This window comes from Dipodomys merriami, unplaced genomic scaffold, assembly GCF_024711535.1.
Source record: "Dipodomys merriami isolate MVZ:Mamm:240054 unplaced genomic scaffold, mDipMer1.0.p SCAF_12, whole genome shotgun sequence".
Taxonomy (NCBI): Eukaryota; Metazoa; Chordata; class Mammalia; order Rodentia; family Heteromyidae; genus Dipodomys; species Dipodomys merriami.
The window spans coordinates 22,918,017-22,936,892 of NW_027202493.1; the positions used below are offsets into that span (position 1 = coordinate 22,918,017).

Below are 18,876 nucleotides of genomic sequence, written 5' to 3' on the forward strand. Positions count from 1 at the left end.
AAAAAAATTAGTGGCTGAGACCTAGACAAACAATTTTTTAAACACTATGGCTATGGTGGACAGTTCTGGAAAACTCACAGGCGCACTGGATTTATGGTTTGTTGTTTACACCCTATGTGAAGAGGGTTGAGTTCTAAATTGTAGGTAAAGATGTTAAAAAGGTTAAATTGGGCAACAATGTGGGAGAACAAATTAAAAGGTGGTGCTTCTCCTCAGCCCTTCCCTTTGGTTAGCACAATTGCAAAATGCGGATGACTTCGTCATCTTCCAGAATGCCACCTCTCTGTGAGTATTTGTATTTCTGGAACATTCACCCCAAGCAGTATGATTGTATTTTCCCCCTAGTGTTAATTCAAGGTTGTTTAGGAAGCCAAAGTGTACTTTCTCTCTCTCTCTCTCTCTCTCTCTCTCTCTCTCTCTCTCTCTCTCTCTCTCTCTCTCTCTCTCTCTCTCTCTCTTTCTCTCTCTCTCTTTCTCCCTCTCTCTCGACTTTGTGGGGTGAGCAGAGATGTTTTCAAATAGGGGTGCTGTTCCTTTAAATTCTGAAAGTAAACTTGGCTCAGGGAAGGCCAGCAGCTCAAGGTCCAGCCCCTAGAAAAGAGAATAGCTACAGATTGTCCATCCTCAGTCTGTGGAAGGGGCCAGCTGTGCCAGCTGGGTTGTGCCAGGCTCCTGGCAAGCATGGAAGTAAAGCTTGGGACTGCCTTGCTGGCCTTGTGGCTCAGCCTGGCTCAGCCAGCTTTTGCCCGCAGGAAGCTCCTAGTGTTTCTACTGGATGGTTTTCGCTCAGACTATATCAGTGATGAGGCCCTGGAATCCTTGCCTGGCTTCAAAGAGATCGTGAGCAGGGGAGTAAAAGTGGATTACTTGACGCCCGACTTTCCTAGTCTCTCCTACCCCAATTACTACACCTTAATGACTGGTGAGTACTGGCCCCGCTTCTTGGAGTTGAGGCTAGAACCAAGCAGGGAACATGGGAGACAAACTAGCATGGGAGATTTACCTGTTTCGGTTTCCATAATTCCTCAGGACTCTAAAACAGGCCCGCCCCCCCCCCCCCCGCCCCCCACGTACTCCAGTTGTATTGTTTCCCAATATTTCTCACAAGGTCCTCTTTCAGATTCTTAGTATGGAGAAGAGAGAACTATAGCAATGGATGATTGCTGATGCTTTTGCAAGTGATTGTTGACAAGTGACAAATCCTGGCTAACTCTATGTTGTGTAGCTTCAAGTATAAAACATGGACCAGTGTCCACGTGATCACATCAAATTTCCCGTGTCTCTTTCTTCTGTGTTCCCCTATTGTCTTGGAGTGGTGCTCCTTGGTTTTTCAATGTAGTGGACTGTTACGGTTTCTCATGGGAGTCCTCAGATAGGAGGCTCCTTCCTGGAGGGCCAGGAGAGGAATTTTAGGCCACACCCTTTGGTGTTCATTCAGTAATGCTGTTTTCCCTTCTTTTGCTTATTTTGGAGTTCAGCAAAATGATGTAGAGATGAAAAGTACTGTGTAGTTCAGGTTCCCTATTTTCACTTCTAACCTCTATAAAGAGCAATCAGACAAAAACTAACAACAGGCTCTGAGTTCAAGCCCCAGGACTGACAAAAACCAAACAATAACAACAAAAAACAAACAATAACAACAACAAAAAGTCCTCTAACAAAACAAAGGAAAGTCCAGCTAACCATGCTACATGCTTTGGGGTAAGTGGACTTGCCTAGGAATGCCCTTCACCTGGAATTACTGCAACTGGAACCACAAGCCTCCAGCCTGGTCCTCCAGCCTGCCCCTTCTCTGTGCAATTATATATGCACATTGTGTGGCCCACACAATGGGATTCCCAGCTTTTGGTGTGCTTTTCACTCACCTTTATAAGAGCCAGCAGGAGACTCAAAGAATTTAGCAAGGTATCCAGTTTAGCAAGGCTATTCCAGTTCACTGTTATTGAGGGTTATGCAGGCCTTAACTATGTGTTCTGAGGCCAGGGAGAACTTTGTCAATTATGTTAGCAAATCAGGCATGAGAACTCTGGTATCTCATTACAGATAGCTCCAGAACACCAAAGCTAAAAGAGTCTGAAAAAATAGACTGATCTCTTCACCTGTGTGCTCTGAGCACAAGGAGAGCCTAATAGATGATAGGAACAGGAAAAAAAAAGATGAGAATTCTGAAATCTCTTACTTCATGTATGGGTACTGTAGACAGGTACACATAAAAATGTTCTTAACTGATGTTCAACATTACAGGAAGAGATAGTTGTGTTGCTCTTGGAGGAAGAGGGGGGTAAAAAGGCAGAATGCACACAAACATCACATATATTATTTATTTATTGTTCCCCAACAGACAAAAAACTCCCAGTATCTAAGATAAACAGAATTAACAAAAGCGTCTCTGGTCCTTGCTTGGCATGCCTCTCCCTTGCAGGGAAGCAGTTTGTAGGCTGCTAGGCCACACATAGAAGTTATTGTATGGTCCAGCCTGACTTCAGCTCTTTACAGCAAGTTTCACACACATGGATTACCCCCTCTCCGCTTGTCCTCCAGGGCCTTGCTGGGAGACACAATTCATAAACTGCCACGTGCAGCTTTCTCAATAACAGTGGAAAATGAACAAAATCTATTTTAGAAAGACTCTAGTAAATTAAAACAAAACAAAACAAGACGGGGTGGGGGAGGACCCTTATAAGCTCCACAGAGGCTCCCAGTCAGTGACATGGTCTTTTGTTTGTCAGATCCACATTCCCAACACTGGCACAAAGCCTCTGCCACACTGAGACACACTTACTTTTCAGGCAATGGGTGTTTTCATTTCTGGCCTTCTGATGGGGAGAAGGTCCAGCTCCATTGAATTTCACCCTTACTTTCAAACTGAGACTGGCTATAAAAATCTCCATACACATTATTTCTGTAGATCTTGTAAATGCAAAATATATGATGTGATTCGAAAGTTCTGTTTGGGATACAAGTTGACCTTTCCACTTTTTGTAGAAGCAATACTACATACAAGACCTGTCTAGCAATGCTCATGTTTATGTACAAATGTCTTCGGGTGTGATTTGTGTATATCTGCTGAGCAAATACACAATTCAGGGGCAGAATTTGGAGGCTTTGGAAGTTACCTCACTTCTGCTGTCCTAGACCTGACTCAGCGATCAATTTGAACTGTTTTCTTCAATCACCCTGCTTATTTTCCACCTGATGTTGAAAAATGATTTTTTTCTTAAGTAAAAAAACTATAATTCCATTGAGAATGATACTTAAACTATTGGTTTAAACATTTGAGCATTTTATGAACCATCCAGATCTTTTGGGTTCTAAAAGAGAGAGGCTGTTTTAGGATTTCTCGTCATGCACAAGAGAATGCATTACCATCTCACTTCATTATATGAAGTATTGTATGAAAGACATAAAGCCCTTGATATTCTTCCTCTTTACATCATCAGGTTACTGGGTGGGGAGGTGCTTGGAGTCCACACAACTTACTTGGGCATCGGTCTTTGCAGGAAAGACTTCAGCAGGCCTTTGTCTTGCATTTGGCCTCTGTTTCCTCAGCTGTAAAATAAAGTGAGATGAACTGCAAGATCTGAATCAGGCAGAGGTTGCAGGGTCTGTCAGATGCAGACATAAAGTAAGCAATGCAGAGAAAATTACAAATGCTTCCAGGTGCTGGTGGCTCACGCCTGTAATCCTAGCTATTCAGGAGGCTGAGATCTGAGGATCCCAGCTGGAAGCCAGAGCAGGCAGGAAAGTCTGTGAGATTTTTTTTTTTCATTTAACAAGTTCTTATGTTTATTTATTTATTTTTTAGTGTGTGTATTTTCTTTTTTTTTAATTGTGAAAATACTGTACAGAGGAGTTACAATTACATGGACAAGATAATGAGTACATTTCTTATCAAACATTGTAGCCTCCTCCTTTGTTTCCCCTTCCCATCCCTTCCCATCCTCCCCGCCCCCCGGCCCCCCCCTCAGGAAAGTTGTAAAGTTCGTTTTCAACATAATGACTTGTACATCTCATTGTTGCAATGGGTCCACCTGAATCCCTATTTAAACAATTTGTTTTTCCCCTTCCCCTCCATAAATTATACCGACATCAAATACAGTGAGGGAGGGACATACAAAGCAACAAAGAAATAATCTTATAAATGTGTTAGTCTGTGAGATATTTTTTAATCTCCAATTCACTACCAGTAAGCCAGAAGTCTTGCTGCAACTCAAAGTGGTAGATTGCTAGCCTTGAGCAATAGAGCTCAGGGACAGTGTCCAGGCTCTGAGTTCAAGCCCTATGACCACCAAAAAAAAAGTTAGAGAATTACGAATGTTAGGTAGGACTTCTTGCTCTTTCTTATAGGTTAGATGTGGTTTGTGCCTCAAGAATCCATGTATTACAGGATTGGTCCTTGATGTTGAGAAACAGTGTGGGTCCTAGTGGGAGGTCTTTAGGTCATTGGGGGCTCAGCCCAAATAAAAACAACTCTCATAGGGCTGCTAACTTCTTAGGAGAGTGAGCCTGAATTCTCTCTGGCTTCCTGTTTCAGGCTGTGATTTCTTCCTTCCACACGCATTCCACCATGACAACTTTCTGCCATCAAGCCTTTGCCCAAGACCAAACCAAAAGAATTACTTAATCTGGGACTTTCAGCTTCCAGAAATGTGCCACTTTTCTTTATGAAGTTACCCAGCCTTAGATATTTTTCTATAGCAACAGACAAACACACTACTCTGAGAGGCCATTGTGTAGAAATTAAGCAAATGTCTAAAACTCCTTAGAGAAGGAGAATTTCATAGGGAAGTCATGTGGTTGAGTGGTGAGAAATTCAGCAGTCATATTTGTAAGGAGTCTTGGAAAACCTCTAGCCCAGTCACTGACATGAATACACTATGGCAGAATTGTTTGGTTTTCAAAAATGTGTTTATAAAGCTAGGAACTGGTAGCTCATGACTGTAATCCTATCTACTCAGGAGGCTGAGATTTGAGGCTCACGGTTCAAAGCCAGCCCAGGCAAGAAAACTCTGAGATTCTTATCTCCAAATAACCACAAAAAGACAGAAGTGGAGCTGTGGCTCAAGTGGTAGAGAGCCAGCCTTGAGCAAAACTTCTCAGGGACAGTGCCCAGACCCTGAGTTCAAGCCCCAGTACCAGCACAAAAATAAAGTGTTTGCTGTATTAAAAAAAAATTCCATGAATTTGATCAAGAATGTCAATCCAACAATTAATTGCTGGGAGCACTGATTTCAAGCCAGTAAAATGGTTTAAATTTTGAAAGCTCACCTTTTTACCCAAGGAGTTTACATTCAAGTTAAGGGAGAAAGACTCTCAGAGAACGGGTACTCAGTAATAAGTTAAAATGAATGACAAGGGCTGGGAAGGTGGCTCAGTGGTAGAGCGCTTGCCTTGCATGCCTGAGGCCCTGGGTTCGATTCCTCAGCACCACATAAGCAAAAAGAAAAAAGCCGGAAGTAGCACTGTGGCTTAAGTGGTAGAGTGCTAGCCTTGAGCTGAAGAGCTGAGGGACAGCGCCCAGGCCCAGAGTTCAAGCCCCACAACCGGACCCCCCCCCCAAAAAAAAGAATGACAAGGTGTGAGGAGCAGAATTGTGCCTTGCGCTCTTCCCCATCTCTAGTTGACATTTTCAATACCTAGTCAGGATGTAGCTGTACTTGTAGATAAGATCTTTAAAGAGAAGATTCATATAAGGTTGTTACAGTGGACTTTATTCCAATATAACTGTTTGTAGAAGGAAAGAAGAGACTCCAGGGTTATCTGTGCCCAGAGAAAGGCCAAGTTTTGAGTTATAACACAGTAAGAAGAGGCCATCTGCTAACCAAGAAGAGAGGCCTCAGAAGAAACTAAGTCAGTCAACACATTCACCTTGGACTTTTAGCTTCCAGATGCTGAAAACAAAATTTCTGTTGTTTAAGTCATTCAACCTGTGGTTGTTTGTTATGGCAACCCAAGCTAACTCAAGCAAATAATAGTTGCCTAATACACTATAGAAAACAGAGGAAAGGAGAATGACCTTCCAGTTGGAGTAGCATGAGGAAGCATTTTGAAGATGGGATCTGAGCTAGGGTAGCCATGAGCATGAAATCACTAGCTATTTTTTTTTAACGCATAAGCTTTCTGAAGAGCTGTTTGTAAATAAACTTAAGGTTAGTTGGTATACAACAATAGTTTAAATGCCATTGAAATGCTGTCTTACTTTATCTTACTGTGGACCTTTGTGAAAAACTAGTCTCTTTTTGAGGATGAACCTACATTGGAAGGAAAATAATGATTTATTCAATCCAGATCATGGTTAAGAGAACATACTACATATGTTTTAAGGCAGCATAAATTAGTTTTGTTTTGCTAAGGCTGATGGCAACATTTGTTTGTAATTCTTGCATATTTCTTGCTAAGAAATTGGAGAAAGTGACCCAGAAATGCCCCAAGTAGCAGGGAAGCCGTTGTAGAGCTTTGTTTTCTGTTTGTGCCAGTACTGGGCCTTGAACTCAGAGCCTGAATGTTGATTCTTTAGTTCTTTTGTCATTTTATCACTTGAGCCACACCTCCACTTCGGTTTTTTGATAGATAATTGGAGATAAGAATCTCACTGACTTTCCTGCCTGTGTTAGCTTTCAGTCATGATTCTCAGGTCTCAGCTTTCTTAGTAGCTAGAATTACAGGCATGGCTGCTGGTACCTGGCTACAGTGTAGAATTGTCTCTTTACTGCCCCAATCTACAGGACATGAAAATATGCTGAAATTTGGTATGTATTATCATCTTAACACTTAAAATTAGTAAGTAAAGTGCTATGAGGTTGTATGTTTGCTTCTGAGCACTCAGAATGCCAGCAACAACTGAGACAGGAGGACCAGCTTCAGAGGCCAGGTTTTCAGCCCTAGAGCAGGGCCTTGGCCCTGAGTCTCGAGGCAGCTAGGAAGTCATGCATGGGACTGAGACCCAGGCCAGACATCTTCCAGAACCGGCTCAGGAGGCAGCCTAAGAAATAATGGCTCTTCATTAATCCTCTGTGAGTTTCAAAGCAAACACCAGGATGTGAATGGCTTAGAATTCCTGTTTGTGCCAGTGCATTTCCCATTTCATGTTCAGAAATTACGTGTGACACAAGTTCTTACCAGATATTAGTCTGACGTCACAGACTGCAAGGGGGAAAGGTATGCTTTCCTCTCACTTTAAAGAAAATGTCGGACTTAAATGAAAACCAGCCATCCCTAGAAGCAAAGGAAATCAACGTGGAAAAGACTTGAATGCTCACATGTTGAAAATAAACCCACATTCTCAGACCTTCTGTGGAATTCAGGCTCCACAAGCCTCTACTCACCCACAGCGCCAGAGAGGAGAGAGACAGCGTTTCTGGTTCCTTCTCCTCTCAGTCTTCCAAATCAGCACTGACATATAGAGACATTCACCCTGAATGTCAGCTTCCTTAGGCTCCAATAAATGAGCTGTGTTTGGAATGCATACATCCTCTCTTCCCTTCTCTTGGGTACCAATTCCAATTTGCACTGCTTTCATAGGTGACCTTCTAATGGTCTGCAGTCCATCCTCAACTTCCATATCCTTGCCCATGGTCAGCATAGGGTACAGTTTAGACTCCTCCATTTTGATTTCCTTGTTGGGTTCTGAGACTCAATCCCTATTCTCCATTTCCTCTTAGTTCATTGACCCCCCCCCCCACCTTCCTTGCTTCCTTCTGGTGGTCTGCCTCATCTTATTTTTCTGTCTGTATCAGGACTTGAACTTGGGCCCTCAAAGTTATTTGGCTTTTTTTTGTTCGGCTGGTGTGCTACCATTTGAGTTATACCTTACTTAAATTTTGTCACTTATTTTCCTAGTACGCCTAATAACATCCACATTCCTACTTAAAAACCACAGTCTCTGTAATGAGCCTTGATGAAGCTGCCTGAAGAAACAAGCTGGTTGGTGATGTCTAAGGCAATAGAAGTCATAAAGAGCTCAAACCAGCACGCTCTGAGGGAAAAAAAGATGTGCTGAAACATCTAGAAAAACCAAGTCTTTGGGCACATCATTATTGAAACTCCCATCAACCAACTTCTCCCCACTGAAGTGCCACTGTTCAAAAAGTATGTTGCTTTTGGCTTCCGCGGTGATGAGGAATTCTTATTATATGGAATTTTACTTCTAGGCGCTTGGTCCCTAAAGGAAATAGTGGTTAAAGTAGAAGGTAAAGCTTTAAAACGTGGTGAAAGTTTTTCATTACTGTAACAGTGAACCCCTTTCCAGAAAGTTCTTCCACACAGAGCCCTTGCAGTCTACCCACTATGGCCAATTTCATCCTACTCTTTCCAAAGCTTCTGGGAATTAGCTTGGACCCTACTGCTCTCAGAACCTGCTTCCTCATGGATGCTGTGCCAAAAATGGGTTAAAGCCATTTAAAATTAATTTGGAGGGAGCCTGACTCAGCACGTGAACATTTCTTTCAGACTCTTTAAACAACACCTACTCAGGTTTCGGCGTCCCCTTCTGTGAATACAACTATTGTGTCCACAGTTCAGCCAGGTGGGGACTTGGGGCAGGTCAGGGCTTCCTGCACGTCTTGTGTTAAGCACTTGGCTCTGGCTGGAGACTTTGCTTGATCTTAATCAACTCCTGTCTTCAGCCCAAGAAGAAAAACAATCCACCAGCCTGAGTCTTGAAGAAGTGATACAATATCATAAATGGATTTGTGGCTCGGAATACTGCACATAGTTCATTCTTGGAGGAAGCCATTTCCCTCAGTGTCTTCGGGAGGAAGTGCTCCTGTGCTTGCTTAGTCTAAGGCAGGGTGTGTGGGGTCATTTGAGAACATAAACAAGTGTCTGCCACAAAGTGACCCAACCTGTGCTTTGTGGGTCATCAGTGGGTTGGGCCAGGCAGGTCCCACTTTGGTGATAGGTAACTTTGTCCACAAATCCCAGAGTGCATAGTCGGTGTTCACTGGTGAACTAGAAAGGACCTGAGATGAGGAAGCAGGGAACCTGATTATATCATGATCAGCTAGGACTTTGCATAAGTGATACTGTCTTTCTAGTCCTGAGTTCTTGTTGCTTTAAAATGCATGATTGGACTGGATAGGGGGAAGCTGGGGGTTAATTTTTCCCTAGAGAGTGTGACATGTGTGCTGGAGATGCACCGGGTATTGAGGATCCAGTTGTGAGGGGATTGTTAGGAGGAAGCAGAAGGGGAGAATAAGCAAAAGCCCTCTCCCCCCCTTCCCATGACTTTATCTCTTATCCGGGAGGATCATTTGTTAGGGTGACCTACTTCTCACATTTGACCCCACAAAGATGCCAGTGGTACAGGACAAGGACTGTGGCCTGAAGAAGGTTGATGGGGGGAGTGCAGGTCTGATCCCCATGTTTCTAGATGTGGTGATCAAGACATGCATTGAGTTTGCCCAAGAAGCTTCTGGGCCTCAGCTTCTTCTTTGAGATTCTACAAATCAAATCAAAGAAGTTAAGCAGGCATACTGTATAGCACATGTAGTTTTCCCTGAAAGCTTTATCTGTATATAAATATGTTAAGCTTTGGATTTCATGATTGAAGGCAAAATCCTTCAACAAATAACCGGTTTGGGAGGCAAACCTCCGCTACTATGTTCTGCAATCTGTGGGTCTGGCGTGGGATGGGCTGCCCAGTCTCTTCATCCCTCCCTCTACCCTTGCAACTCAGACTAATGAAAAAATGGCAAAGGATGACTCTTCAGAAGTGCTATGTGAACGTGGACACCCTCTTACTTCGCTGGGGGTTGTTTTTCTCCTATCAAAAGTAGATGGCCTGCAAGATACCCTATCACTGAGTTTAGCAAAGAGAAAGGTGTGAGCTTGAGGTCAGCAGAGGCAGCCTCTCTTCCACCCTCTGGGTAGCCAGACTTTGCTATAAGACAAGAAGCACTGAGCAGCTCCTGACATTCCCTGGTTCAGAGGCATCAAGACCCAGCAGAAGATTTATGCCAATTGGAGGCAAGCAAATATGCCTTTAAAAACGCATACAAAATTAGGAATCTTGGTGACTGTTTGAACAATATCTTTTTTGAACAATATCTGTCTTTTGGAACAGTCTGAAATATTAAATTGAAAACATATCTATATCCAAAGCAGACTTGGGGTGGGGAAAGCAGTTCTGGGTTTGAACTCAAGGCCTTGTGCTTTGTAGGCTGGTTCGAAGCCAGCCCAGGCAAGGAAGCCCACAGGACTTTTATCTCTAATTAACCACCAGAAAACTGGAAGTGGCACTGTGGTTCAAAGTGGTAGAGCACTAGCTTTGGGCATAAATGTTCAGGGACAGCAGTCAGGCCCTGAGTTCAAGCCCCACAACTGAGAAAAATAATAGCTTTTGAAAAAGATGTTTCTCTGCCTAGTGGGGATACAGAAACGTTTTGTGTCTTAGTTGGTCTGTATTGAAGACTGCTGAACAGCAACAAGACAGAGCTCAGGAGAGCGTGGCTAAGACTGCCATCAGCCCTTGGACACCACTACCACCCTTCTGAAGAGAAAGAGAATCTACAAAACTCCATCTTGTGTGCAGCCTCTGAAGGGCTTCCATCTTCCAATGGGCTTCTGGAGCTACCCTGGCAGGCTAGACGAGTCTACATAGTAACTACCCTGGTATTGGCTCAGCTCCTTCAAAGACATCAGAAGGGGATGGGAAATGGCCATATCTGAATCTTAAGCTTGTTCAAAAGCTTTGATTGGTTGGTTACATTTTCCTGGCTTGGTGCCAGTCACTAGACATCTATCTGACCTCTTGGAGGAAGGTTTAAATTATGTATTTTTCTAAATAGATTCTGCAGTTTTGTTGCTGAGGCCCAACTCTGTGGGTTGAAATTATCCTTTTTATTTTCTTCTACTAAACAATCCAGTGCACTCATCTGTTTTGACACTGGATTCTGTATTCCTCTGGTCACACTCCCTAGACCTTTAGATTCTCTCTCACATCTTCACAGTGGCTATCCTTCTCTTCCCTAGGACCCAAAGCAACACCAGCCCAGTGTTCTGTCTGTCATCTCAAACTTTCTACCACTCCAGGGTCTCCCTGGTTTTTGCTGGATGCTGTGGGTGGATCAGCTGTCAGTTTGCAGTTACTCCCAGTCTGGCCCTTTCCCCTGCAGTTGGCCTTCCCCCAAACCATGATATCCTTTTCTGAACATATCTGTGGGGAACTCTCATAGTCCATTGTTCCATGCATTTGTCTGTGTAATATATGACACTCAAACTACAGGAATGAGCTTGGGAATACATAATACAATCCATTCTACTCCTGTCCAGTTGCCCCCAAAGACATCCAGAATTACAAAATGTAAAAAGCAGAAAATACTTTGGGCATGCTAATGTATTTTTCTCATTGAGAAAAACCTGACACCCAGGTCTGAGATTCAGATCCAAGAGCTAGCTTAGGTCTGCCTCTGTGAGCAGGTATGATGCCCAAGAATTCTTTCCCAGAGTTTCTAATCTGTTTGACAGACTGGCTCCTTCACTTAAGCTCTCAACTTTTGCTCTGCCTCTTTTCTCATTTCCATACACAGCTCCCAGAATATGCAAGTACAAATGGAGATGAAATTCAAAGCAGTGTGTGTGTGTGTGTGTGTGTGTGTGTGTGTGTGTGTGTGTGTGTGTATTGTGTAGATTTCATCAAAGGTCTGGTCAGAGCTGGGCACCAGTGGCTCATGCCTATAATCCTAGCTACTCAGGAGGGTGAGGTCTGAAGATCACAGCCTGGGTAAGAAAGTCCATGAAATTTTTATCTCCAGTTAACTACCCAATAACCAGAAATGATGCTGTGGCTCAAAGTGGTAGAGCACTAGCCTTGAGCACAAAAACTTAGAGACAGTGCCCAGGCCCTGAGTTCAAACCCCAGGACCAGAACAACAAAAGAAGGAGGTCAGGGAAGAGATGGAACCACCGCCTAGAAGGTTGTAAATAGTGTTCTTAGCCCCCCGTCCCTCCCTCCTCGTGCGATGGATAATAATAATAGCTGAAAGCTGGGCTGTAATTTCTCTCACTCCTTACATAACCTCACCAAGTTCCAATGGAACAGATGAGAACTCACTCCCAATCTGTGTCCTAACATCTTGCTAAAAGCTGGAAGGATGTAACGAAAGCAAATGTGACTTAATTTACCCAATTCCCAACCACCTGTTCTTTTACTCTTTTGTATTCTGTGTTTTGAAAATCCACCCCAGCAGTGGATTTGCAGTGGCCATCAGCCTTATTCTTAACCTTCATCCAAGGCCAGATGTGAAATTCCCAATAGGACTAGACTTTAATAATGACCTCTCCCTCTCCTGCTCCCTCCTCTGTTTCTATTGGAGGCCTTCCTAGAGCCCTCAGTACTACCCTTTGCTGATACTACCTATTACCTCAGGAGCCATCTCCTCCTTCTGCCCCCAAACAGCCCAAGCCAGCCAGCTTCTTACCACATACCTTGCTCTTTGAATCCAAAGTAAGACGTCCTTCTTGCAGGAGGCTTTGACCAATAGATTTGCAGAGTTGATGAATGTTTTACTTTATTTATTTGTTCATGCCATTATCATTTTCTTTCTGAGCCATAGATATTGCTAGTTAATTCCATCACCATATAGAGTGGAGATGTGTTGATACAGTTGATTCGTTTATAAATTTAACCCCTTGAAGGTTGTACTGGCCATCTACTATGTAAGCATGATTGCCAATATAATGAGGACATAGTCTCTATTTCAGACAAGTTTTGGATTAAGTTGGAATAATTAAATATATGTTGAAAAAATATGACCAAAAGACACAGGGGAAGCAGAGATAATTTCTGAGAGTCTGGTGTGTGGGGAAGGTTTGCTGAGTTTCGGTAAGTCCAGGAGGATTTGAACAGATTGAAACCTGAGGGAAAGACCTTGCAGGTGGATCACAAAACACAAGCCAAGGGACAGAGATGGGAAAAATTCAGACCAGATCTGGTCTTAACACCATTACTCTCCCAGCTCTAAGCAGTGTAGGTTTGAGGATCAAGAGATTGGCTGCTTCAATCTAGGATGAAAAGGCTTCGAGTTTAAGTCCCCAGTGCCAGAACAAACCCGAGGTAAAGAATTTGCTAGACCCCCGTGGAGAGGAAACTGGGGCACTGATTGGATTTGGAGAATTAGAAAAACATCTCAGGATCAGATAAGAATTCCAGCTGGTCTGAAGGTAATGTCAATGAATCACTCTGTGTATAAATTAGATCCAAGTTCACAAACTGGGCACATAAGAAATACATTTTACGTATCTCATATCTACAAATACCTATGACTGATTCTGGAAAACATTTTGCTAGGTGAAACAAGCCAGACATTTTGTATCAAACAGATACTGTATGACTCTATTTATATGCAATTGCCTAGAATGGTCAAATTCACAGAGGCCAAAGGGAGAGCTCTGAGTGCCAGGATTACGGGGGAGACTGGATGGAGAGCTGGCATTTTGTGGGCTCACAGAGTTTGGGGTGGGGTAATAAAATGTTCTGGAAGTGGTCAGCAAGCATGCTGAAACGGCAGTGGGAATATACAAAGTCACTAAAATGTGTACCTCACGTGGTGAACCTGGTAACTGTATGTATATGTCACCACAATGGAAACATTAACCTCTCTAGTGAGATGTGTAGTGACATTTTACTGTGGTTTGTGTTTGTGTTTCCCTAATGACAAATGGTGTTCACAATCTTTCCATGTGTTTTCTGGCAAGCTGGTAACTTCTTTGGAGAAAGGTCTCTTTAAAAACCCTTTTGCTTGTTTTTAAAATGGATTTTTTATTGTTGGTCGGTTGTGGGGCTTGAACTCAGGGTCTGGGTGCTGTCCTGAGCTTCTTTTGTTCAAGGCGAATGCTCTACCACTTGAACCTCAGCACCACTTCTGGCTTTTTCTGTTCATGTGGAAGGGAATGAGGAATGGAACCAAGGTTTCATGTGTGCTAGGCAAGCACTCTATCACTAAGCCATTCCCAGCCTCTTGTAGGAGTTCTTTAGATATTCTAAGTTTAAATTCTTAATGCGATATATGATTTGGAATCTGGGCTGTGGTTAGTCTTTTGACTTTCTTGATGGAGTATCTGGAAATACCAAAGCACTTAATGTTACTGAAGTCTATTTATCATTTTGTTCTATTAGCACTTGCACTGTGTCTGTCATATCTGAGAAATAATTGCCTAACTCATCATCCTAAAAACTTATCCATAGTTTTCTTCTAAAAGTTTCAGACTTTTAGGAGGTGTGTGTGTGTGTGTGTGTGTGTGTGTGTGTGTGTGTGTGTGTGTGTTTGTGTATAGTGTGATGTAGTATCACAGCACCATTTGTTCAAAATACTATTCTATTTCCATGGATGAAAACATACATACTTATCTATTTCAACTGCATATATAAATGTTAGTTTCTTCTTGGGTTCTCAATTTTATTCCACTGCTTTATGTTCTCATATAGATATAGATAATGTGTCCATGTATATATTTTTCCTTTTCTTGTGCAAGAATTGTATTGTCATGAATAATACAGTTCTGTAGTGAGTATTGAAATTAGGACATATGAGTTCCCCAACTTATTTTTCTGTGAGATTGCTTTGGCTATGCTGAGTTGATGATATCCTCAGAGGAAATTTAGCATAAGCTCTTTGATTTATGCAAAAGAGCTGAAATTTTGGTAGGGATTGTGTTGAATCTGTAGTTTAGGAGAAACATTACTATCTTAATGATATTAACTCTTCCGATCCTTGCATATGGGATGTCATTCGGTTCATCTCAGTTTTAATTTCCATGCATAATTCTTGCATTTTATTAAATAATTCCAAATATTTTCTTCTTAGAGTTATGAACGGAACAAGTTTTCTAATGTCATTTTTACAGTATGTAAAACACAACTGATTATCTTGTGTTTTGTTACCTTAATTTTTAATTAACTCTAATATTTTAATGGATTTCTTAGGATTGCCTAAATACAAGAATATACACAAACCTATTTCCTCCAAGTAACAACTTCTTCCTTTCTAATCTTGATGCCTTCAGTTGATCTATATAATCTTCTTAGCAGCTATGGGAGATCTTCCTAGGATCTGTGTGAAGATATTTTACAGATGGGCGAATTTAACTCTTGAGAGGTTAAGTACCTTTTGAGATCATTTGCCAGGAGGTGAGTGAACTGGGTTCAGAACAGAGAACTCTGTCACTGTGTCCCTGCGTTTTACCACACCACCTCTGGCTGGCTGACAGAATGAGAAGACAATGGATGGTCTATATTTCTGCAACAGTCCTACTGTCTTCCTTTGTTACATGAAGCCAGCTTCAGTCAAGCAGGGAGCAGAAAGTTCACTTCCCAAATGTCTACCACACTTTGTTCCATGCTCAGTGTGAGGCACATTCACACGTAACCCTCCCAAAGGCCTGTACGGCAGTCACAATAGTCAAGTCACCAATGAGGGAAACAAGGCTGGAAGATATTCAATCAGTGAAAGAACTGTGGCAAGTATGAAATCCTGTGCTTCTTCTAAGTCATCATGCTACCTTTTCCTGATTCCAGGAAAGTGATTCTCGGGGCAGCATAGTCCTGTGTATTCAACTCAGCATTTATCCCACAGACAGTGATCTTGTAGCTGTATCACGCACAGAGCACACGCCTGCACACAGATCCCCAGCGTGCATGAGTCCCTGCCTTTCCAGGCTTCCTCCAGACTAAGAAGCCTCATGGATAACTATTTTTTAAACCCTCCTTTGTGTGCCTCAATGGACAATGTGAACAATAAGTGCCTCTGGAGTTGAGGACAAAGGAGAGAATTCAACCTTAGACACTCAGCCTCTTATTTCAAATGGTGGAGGCTGCACAGTTCTGAGGAGTGTGAACACAAGTGGTTTTTTGATAAGTCACATCTGGGATCCTGCCCTAGACCACCAAGATGCAACTCTGAGCTAGCTGCGTCTAATCACACTTGGTTATGGAGCAGGCATGTGGAGCGCAGGGAGTCTGAGTGGATCTAGGACAGCACCCAATGAGGGGAGGGTTGACTCCGCCCATATCCCCTCCCCCAACCTGCCTCAAGCTCTCTGCAGCTTAACAGAGGTCTTTCCTTTTGTTTGATTTACTTGTAACTTTACATCCTAAATATCCAATTTCCTTCTTAGCTATTCTCTGCTCCATCCTCCCCCCACCTCTGCCTGCGGCCCCCCTTCCCCCCCCACCGTCCCCCTTAGCAGAAAGCTACATGCCAGCTTCCTGTCAAATGGATGATGATCTCTTTAGTGTGACAGCACATGAAAACTCTAATAAGATGACAAAGCTCACCACAGATACAGCTCTATCATTTTTAGAGGTGATACACACACACACACACACACACACACACACACACACACACACACACACACACACCTTTACATACTTGAGGTAATAAGCACATTTCCTTCCTTTTCCATAGTATCATCTGTTTCCTCATTTTCTCCCGTTCCTCCCTCCCATCTCTGCCCACGAGTTGCATGGTTCACTTTCATCAGTGTCCAGTGCAGCCAGTGGGCTCTGCTGCTGTACTTTTTCACCTATTTTCCATTGATTCTGTGCCCCCCTTCCCTCAGATGCACATGTGTATTCATCATATATGAGGTAAAGAATAGAGTCATCTGAAAATGAAAAGAGAAATTAAGAAAAAGTCCTTTGTTTCCAAGTTTGTTTCAGTATGTATCTTATTCCATATACATATGAAGAGGTACTTGGGTATTACCACTTGATGATTTTCTCCTAAGACTATCTTCTTTTGGTCTCCCTGCATGTGAGTGTTCAGAATCCTGTATAATTTGTCATATCTTGTGTTTTAAATCTAACTTCTACATATCAGGGAGAACATGTGCCATTTGTCTCTCTGATCTTGGCTTACCTCTCTCAATATGATTTGTTCTAGTTCTATCTGTTTCCCTGCAAATGACATCATTTTTATCCTTTCTAATAGCTGGGTAAAATTCCATTGTATATAGGTACCAAAGTTTTTGGATCCATTCATCTATTGTGGGGCATCTGGGTTGTCTCCATATTTTGGCTATTGTGAATAGTGCGGCAGTGAACATGGGTGCGCAAGCGTCCTTGGAATATCCTGGTTTACAATACAGCTTTGTCATTTTCTTTGTCCTCTTTTCCCAATGGCCAGTCTATACTCAACCCAGGATATGTTCTGGGATCACAAAGCAGAAATCGGTCTAATTATGTATTTTATAAATGCAGGTATGATAAGAGGCAAATAGGCAGCAAAGACCGGTGACTGGTACCAGTATTCTGGTGTCTTAAAACCACTTCTTGCATTTCACTCAAGAGATTTTAGGTTTTGGAGTTTAAGCCATTCATCACCAAAAGTCTGGAAAAGTCCTCAGAAATGTCAGCTCCCTGAGGTGTCTCGGTGTGAGGTAGAAGGGCTTCTGATTTAACGCTGCTCTTACTTCCAGGTGGCTTCGTGGTCATCGGGAGAATATGAACCTTTAATAACATGAAATAAAAAGTCAGTGCATCTGCCAGAATAAGATTGCCTTGTATTTTACGTAGCCATAGTTTATATTCTCTCAGCTCATTGCCAAATCCTCATCCTTCTTATACATCCCCTTCCTAACATTCACATGTGGATCATAAGCTTTGGCCTGGCTCTTCTCTGTCTCTTGATATTCCTGAGAGGAGAGTCTTGCTAGAAACATGGGTCTGGTCTGGGTTATGAAGATAACTCAGACTTGGTTTCTTGAGATGAACCTATTCTTGATTCAGTTTTCCCTTCCCTTTCCTTCCCTCCCTCCCTCTCTCCCTCCCTCTCTCCCTCCCTTCCTCCCCCCTCCCTCCTCCCTTCTTCCCTCCCTCCTTCCTTCCTTCCTTCCCTCCTTCCCTCCCTCCCTCCCTCCCTCCCTCTTTCCTTCCTTCCTTCCTTCCTTCCTTCCTTCCATCCTTCCTTCCTTCTGTCCTTCCTCCTTTCCTTTCTCCTTCCCTACCTCCCTTCCTCTCTTCTTTCCTCCTCCTCTTCCTCCTCCTCCTCTTCTTCCTCCTCCTCCTCTTCCTTCTCCTCTCTCTTCCTATCAATATTGGGGTTTGTACTCCAAGCCTCATTTTTTTGCTAAGAAGGCAATCTACCACTGAACCACGCCTCAAGCCCTTTTTACTTCAATTATTTTTCAGACAAAGTTTCAAGTTTTTCCAGGGGCCAGCCTTAAACTGTGATGCTTGTACTTTCACCTCTTGAATAGCTAGGATTACTGGCTTTCCACACCATACCCAGCCCTTCAATTTCTCTTCTAAAATACCCAAGGGAGTAAAGACTTTATGGAATGAGTTCAGATGCTTCTGCAAGGTCTTTAGTTTCTGCTCTTTTGCTATCTTGTCATCTGTTTCCACTGAAAATCTTCTGACCTTTTCTCATGGGCACAGAAAGGCAAGGTTTCTATCTGATACCATGGCCCTGTCCACTGCTATTCCACGGAACTGAACTGGGAACTTGGTTTAGTATAGCACAAGCAGGCCCATGTTTGTACCTCAATTCAGTTTTCATGTACGTCCTTCTTCTAGTGGCCTGGCTTGAAGTGGGATTTGAAGGGGGCTGGCTAGAAACCTAGGCCAGATATTTCTGTTTAAAATCACATCTTTCACTCCCAATTTCCCTGAGAAGCAAAGTTGAAGTTGGGGGGTGGAGGGCTATCTAATGGGTTCCATCCCCCTCTGTGTGCAATAGAATACCTCTCACTTAGAGCTGTGGCATTGAAGTGAGGGCATCCCCTGTGTAAACATGAGGAACTGTTTATTACATCAACGCCAAGCCACCTCCCAGCTCAGCCCTGCTCACTCAGCATGGGAAGCTAGCTGCTCAGCCCCACAGCAGCCTCAGACCAAGCGGCCACTCCAGCGGGGAGCCAGGGGAGAATGGCAGG

At 43.0% G+C, this 18,876-nt stretch overlaps 1 protein-coding gene across 1 annotated transcript in view; it reads left to right on the plus strand.

The window, feature by feature from the left end:
* The first annotated feature begins 681 nt into the window (after window positions 1–681).
* Window positions 682–18,876, plus strand: part of Enpp6 (ectonucleotide pyrophosphatase/phosphodiesterase 6) — a 91,022-nt gene continuing 72,827 nt past the window's right edge. The window contains exon 1 of the mRNA XM_070015983.1: window positions 682–922. Within this exon, the coding sequence (XP_069872084.1) occupies window positions 682–922 (241 nt within the window). The remainder of the gene's footprint in view (window positions 923–18,876) is intronic.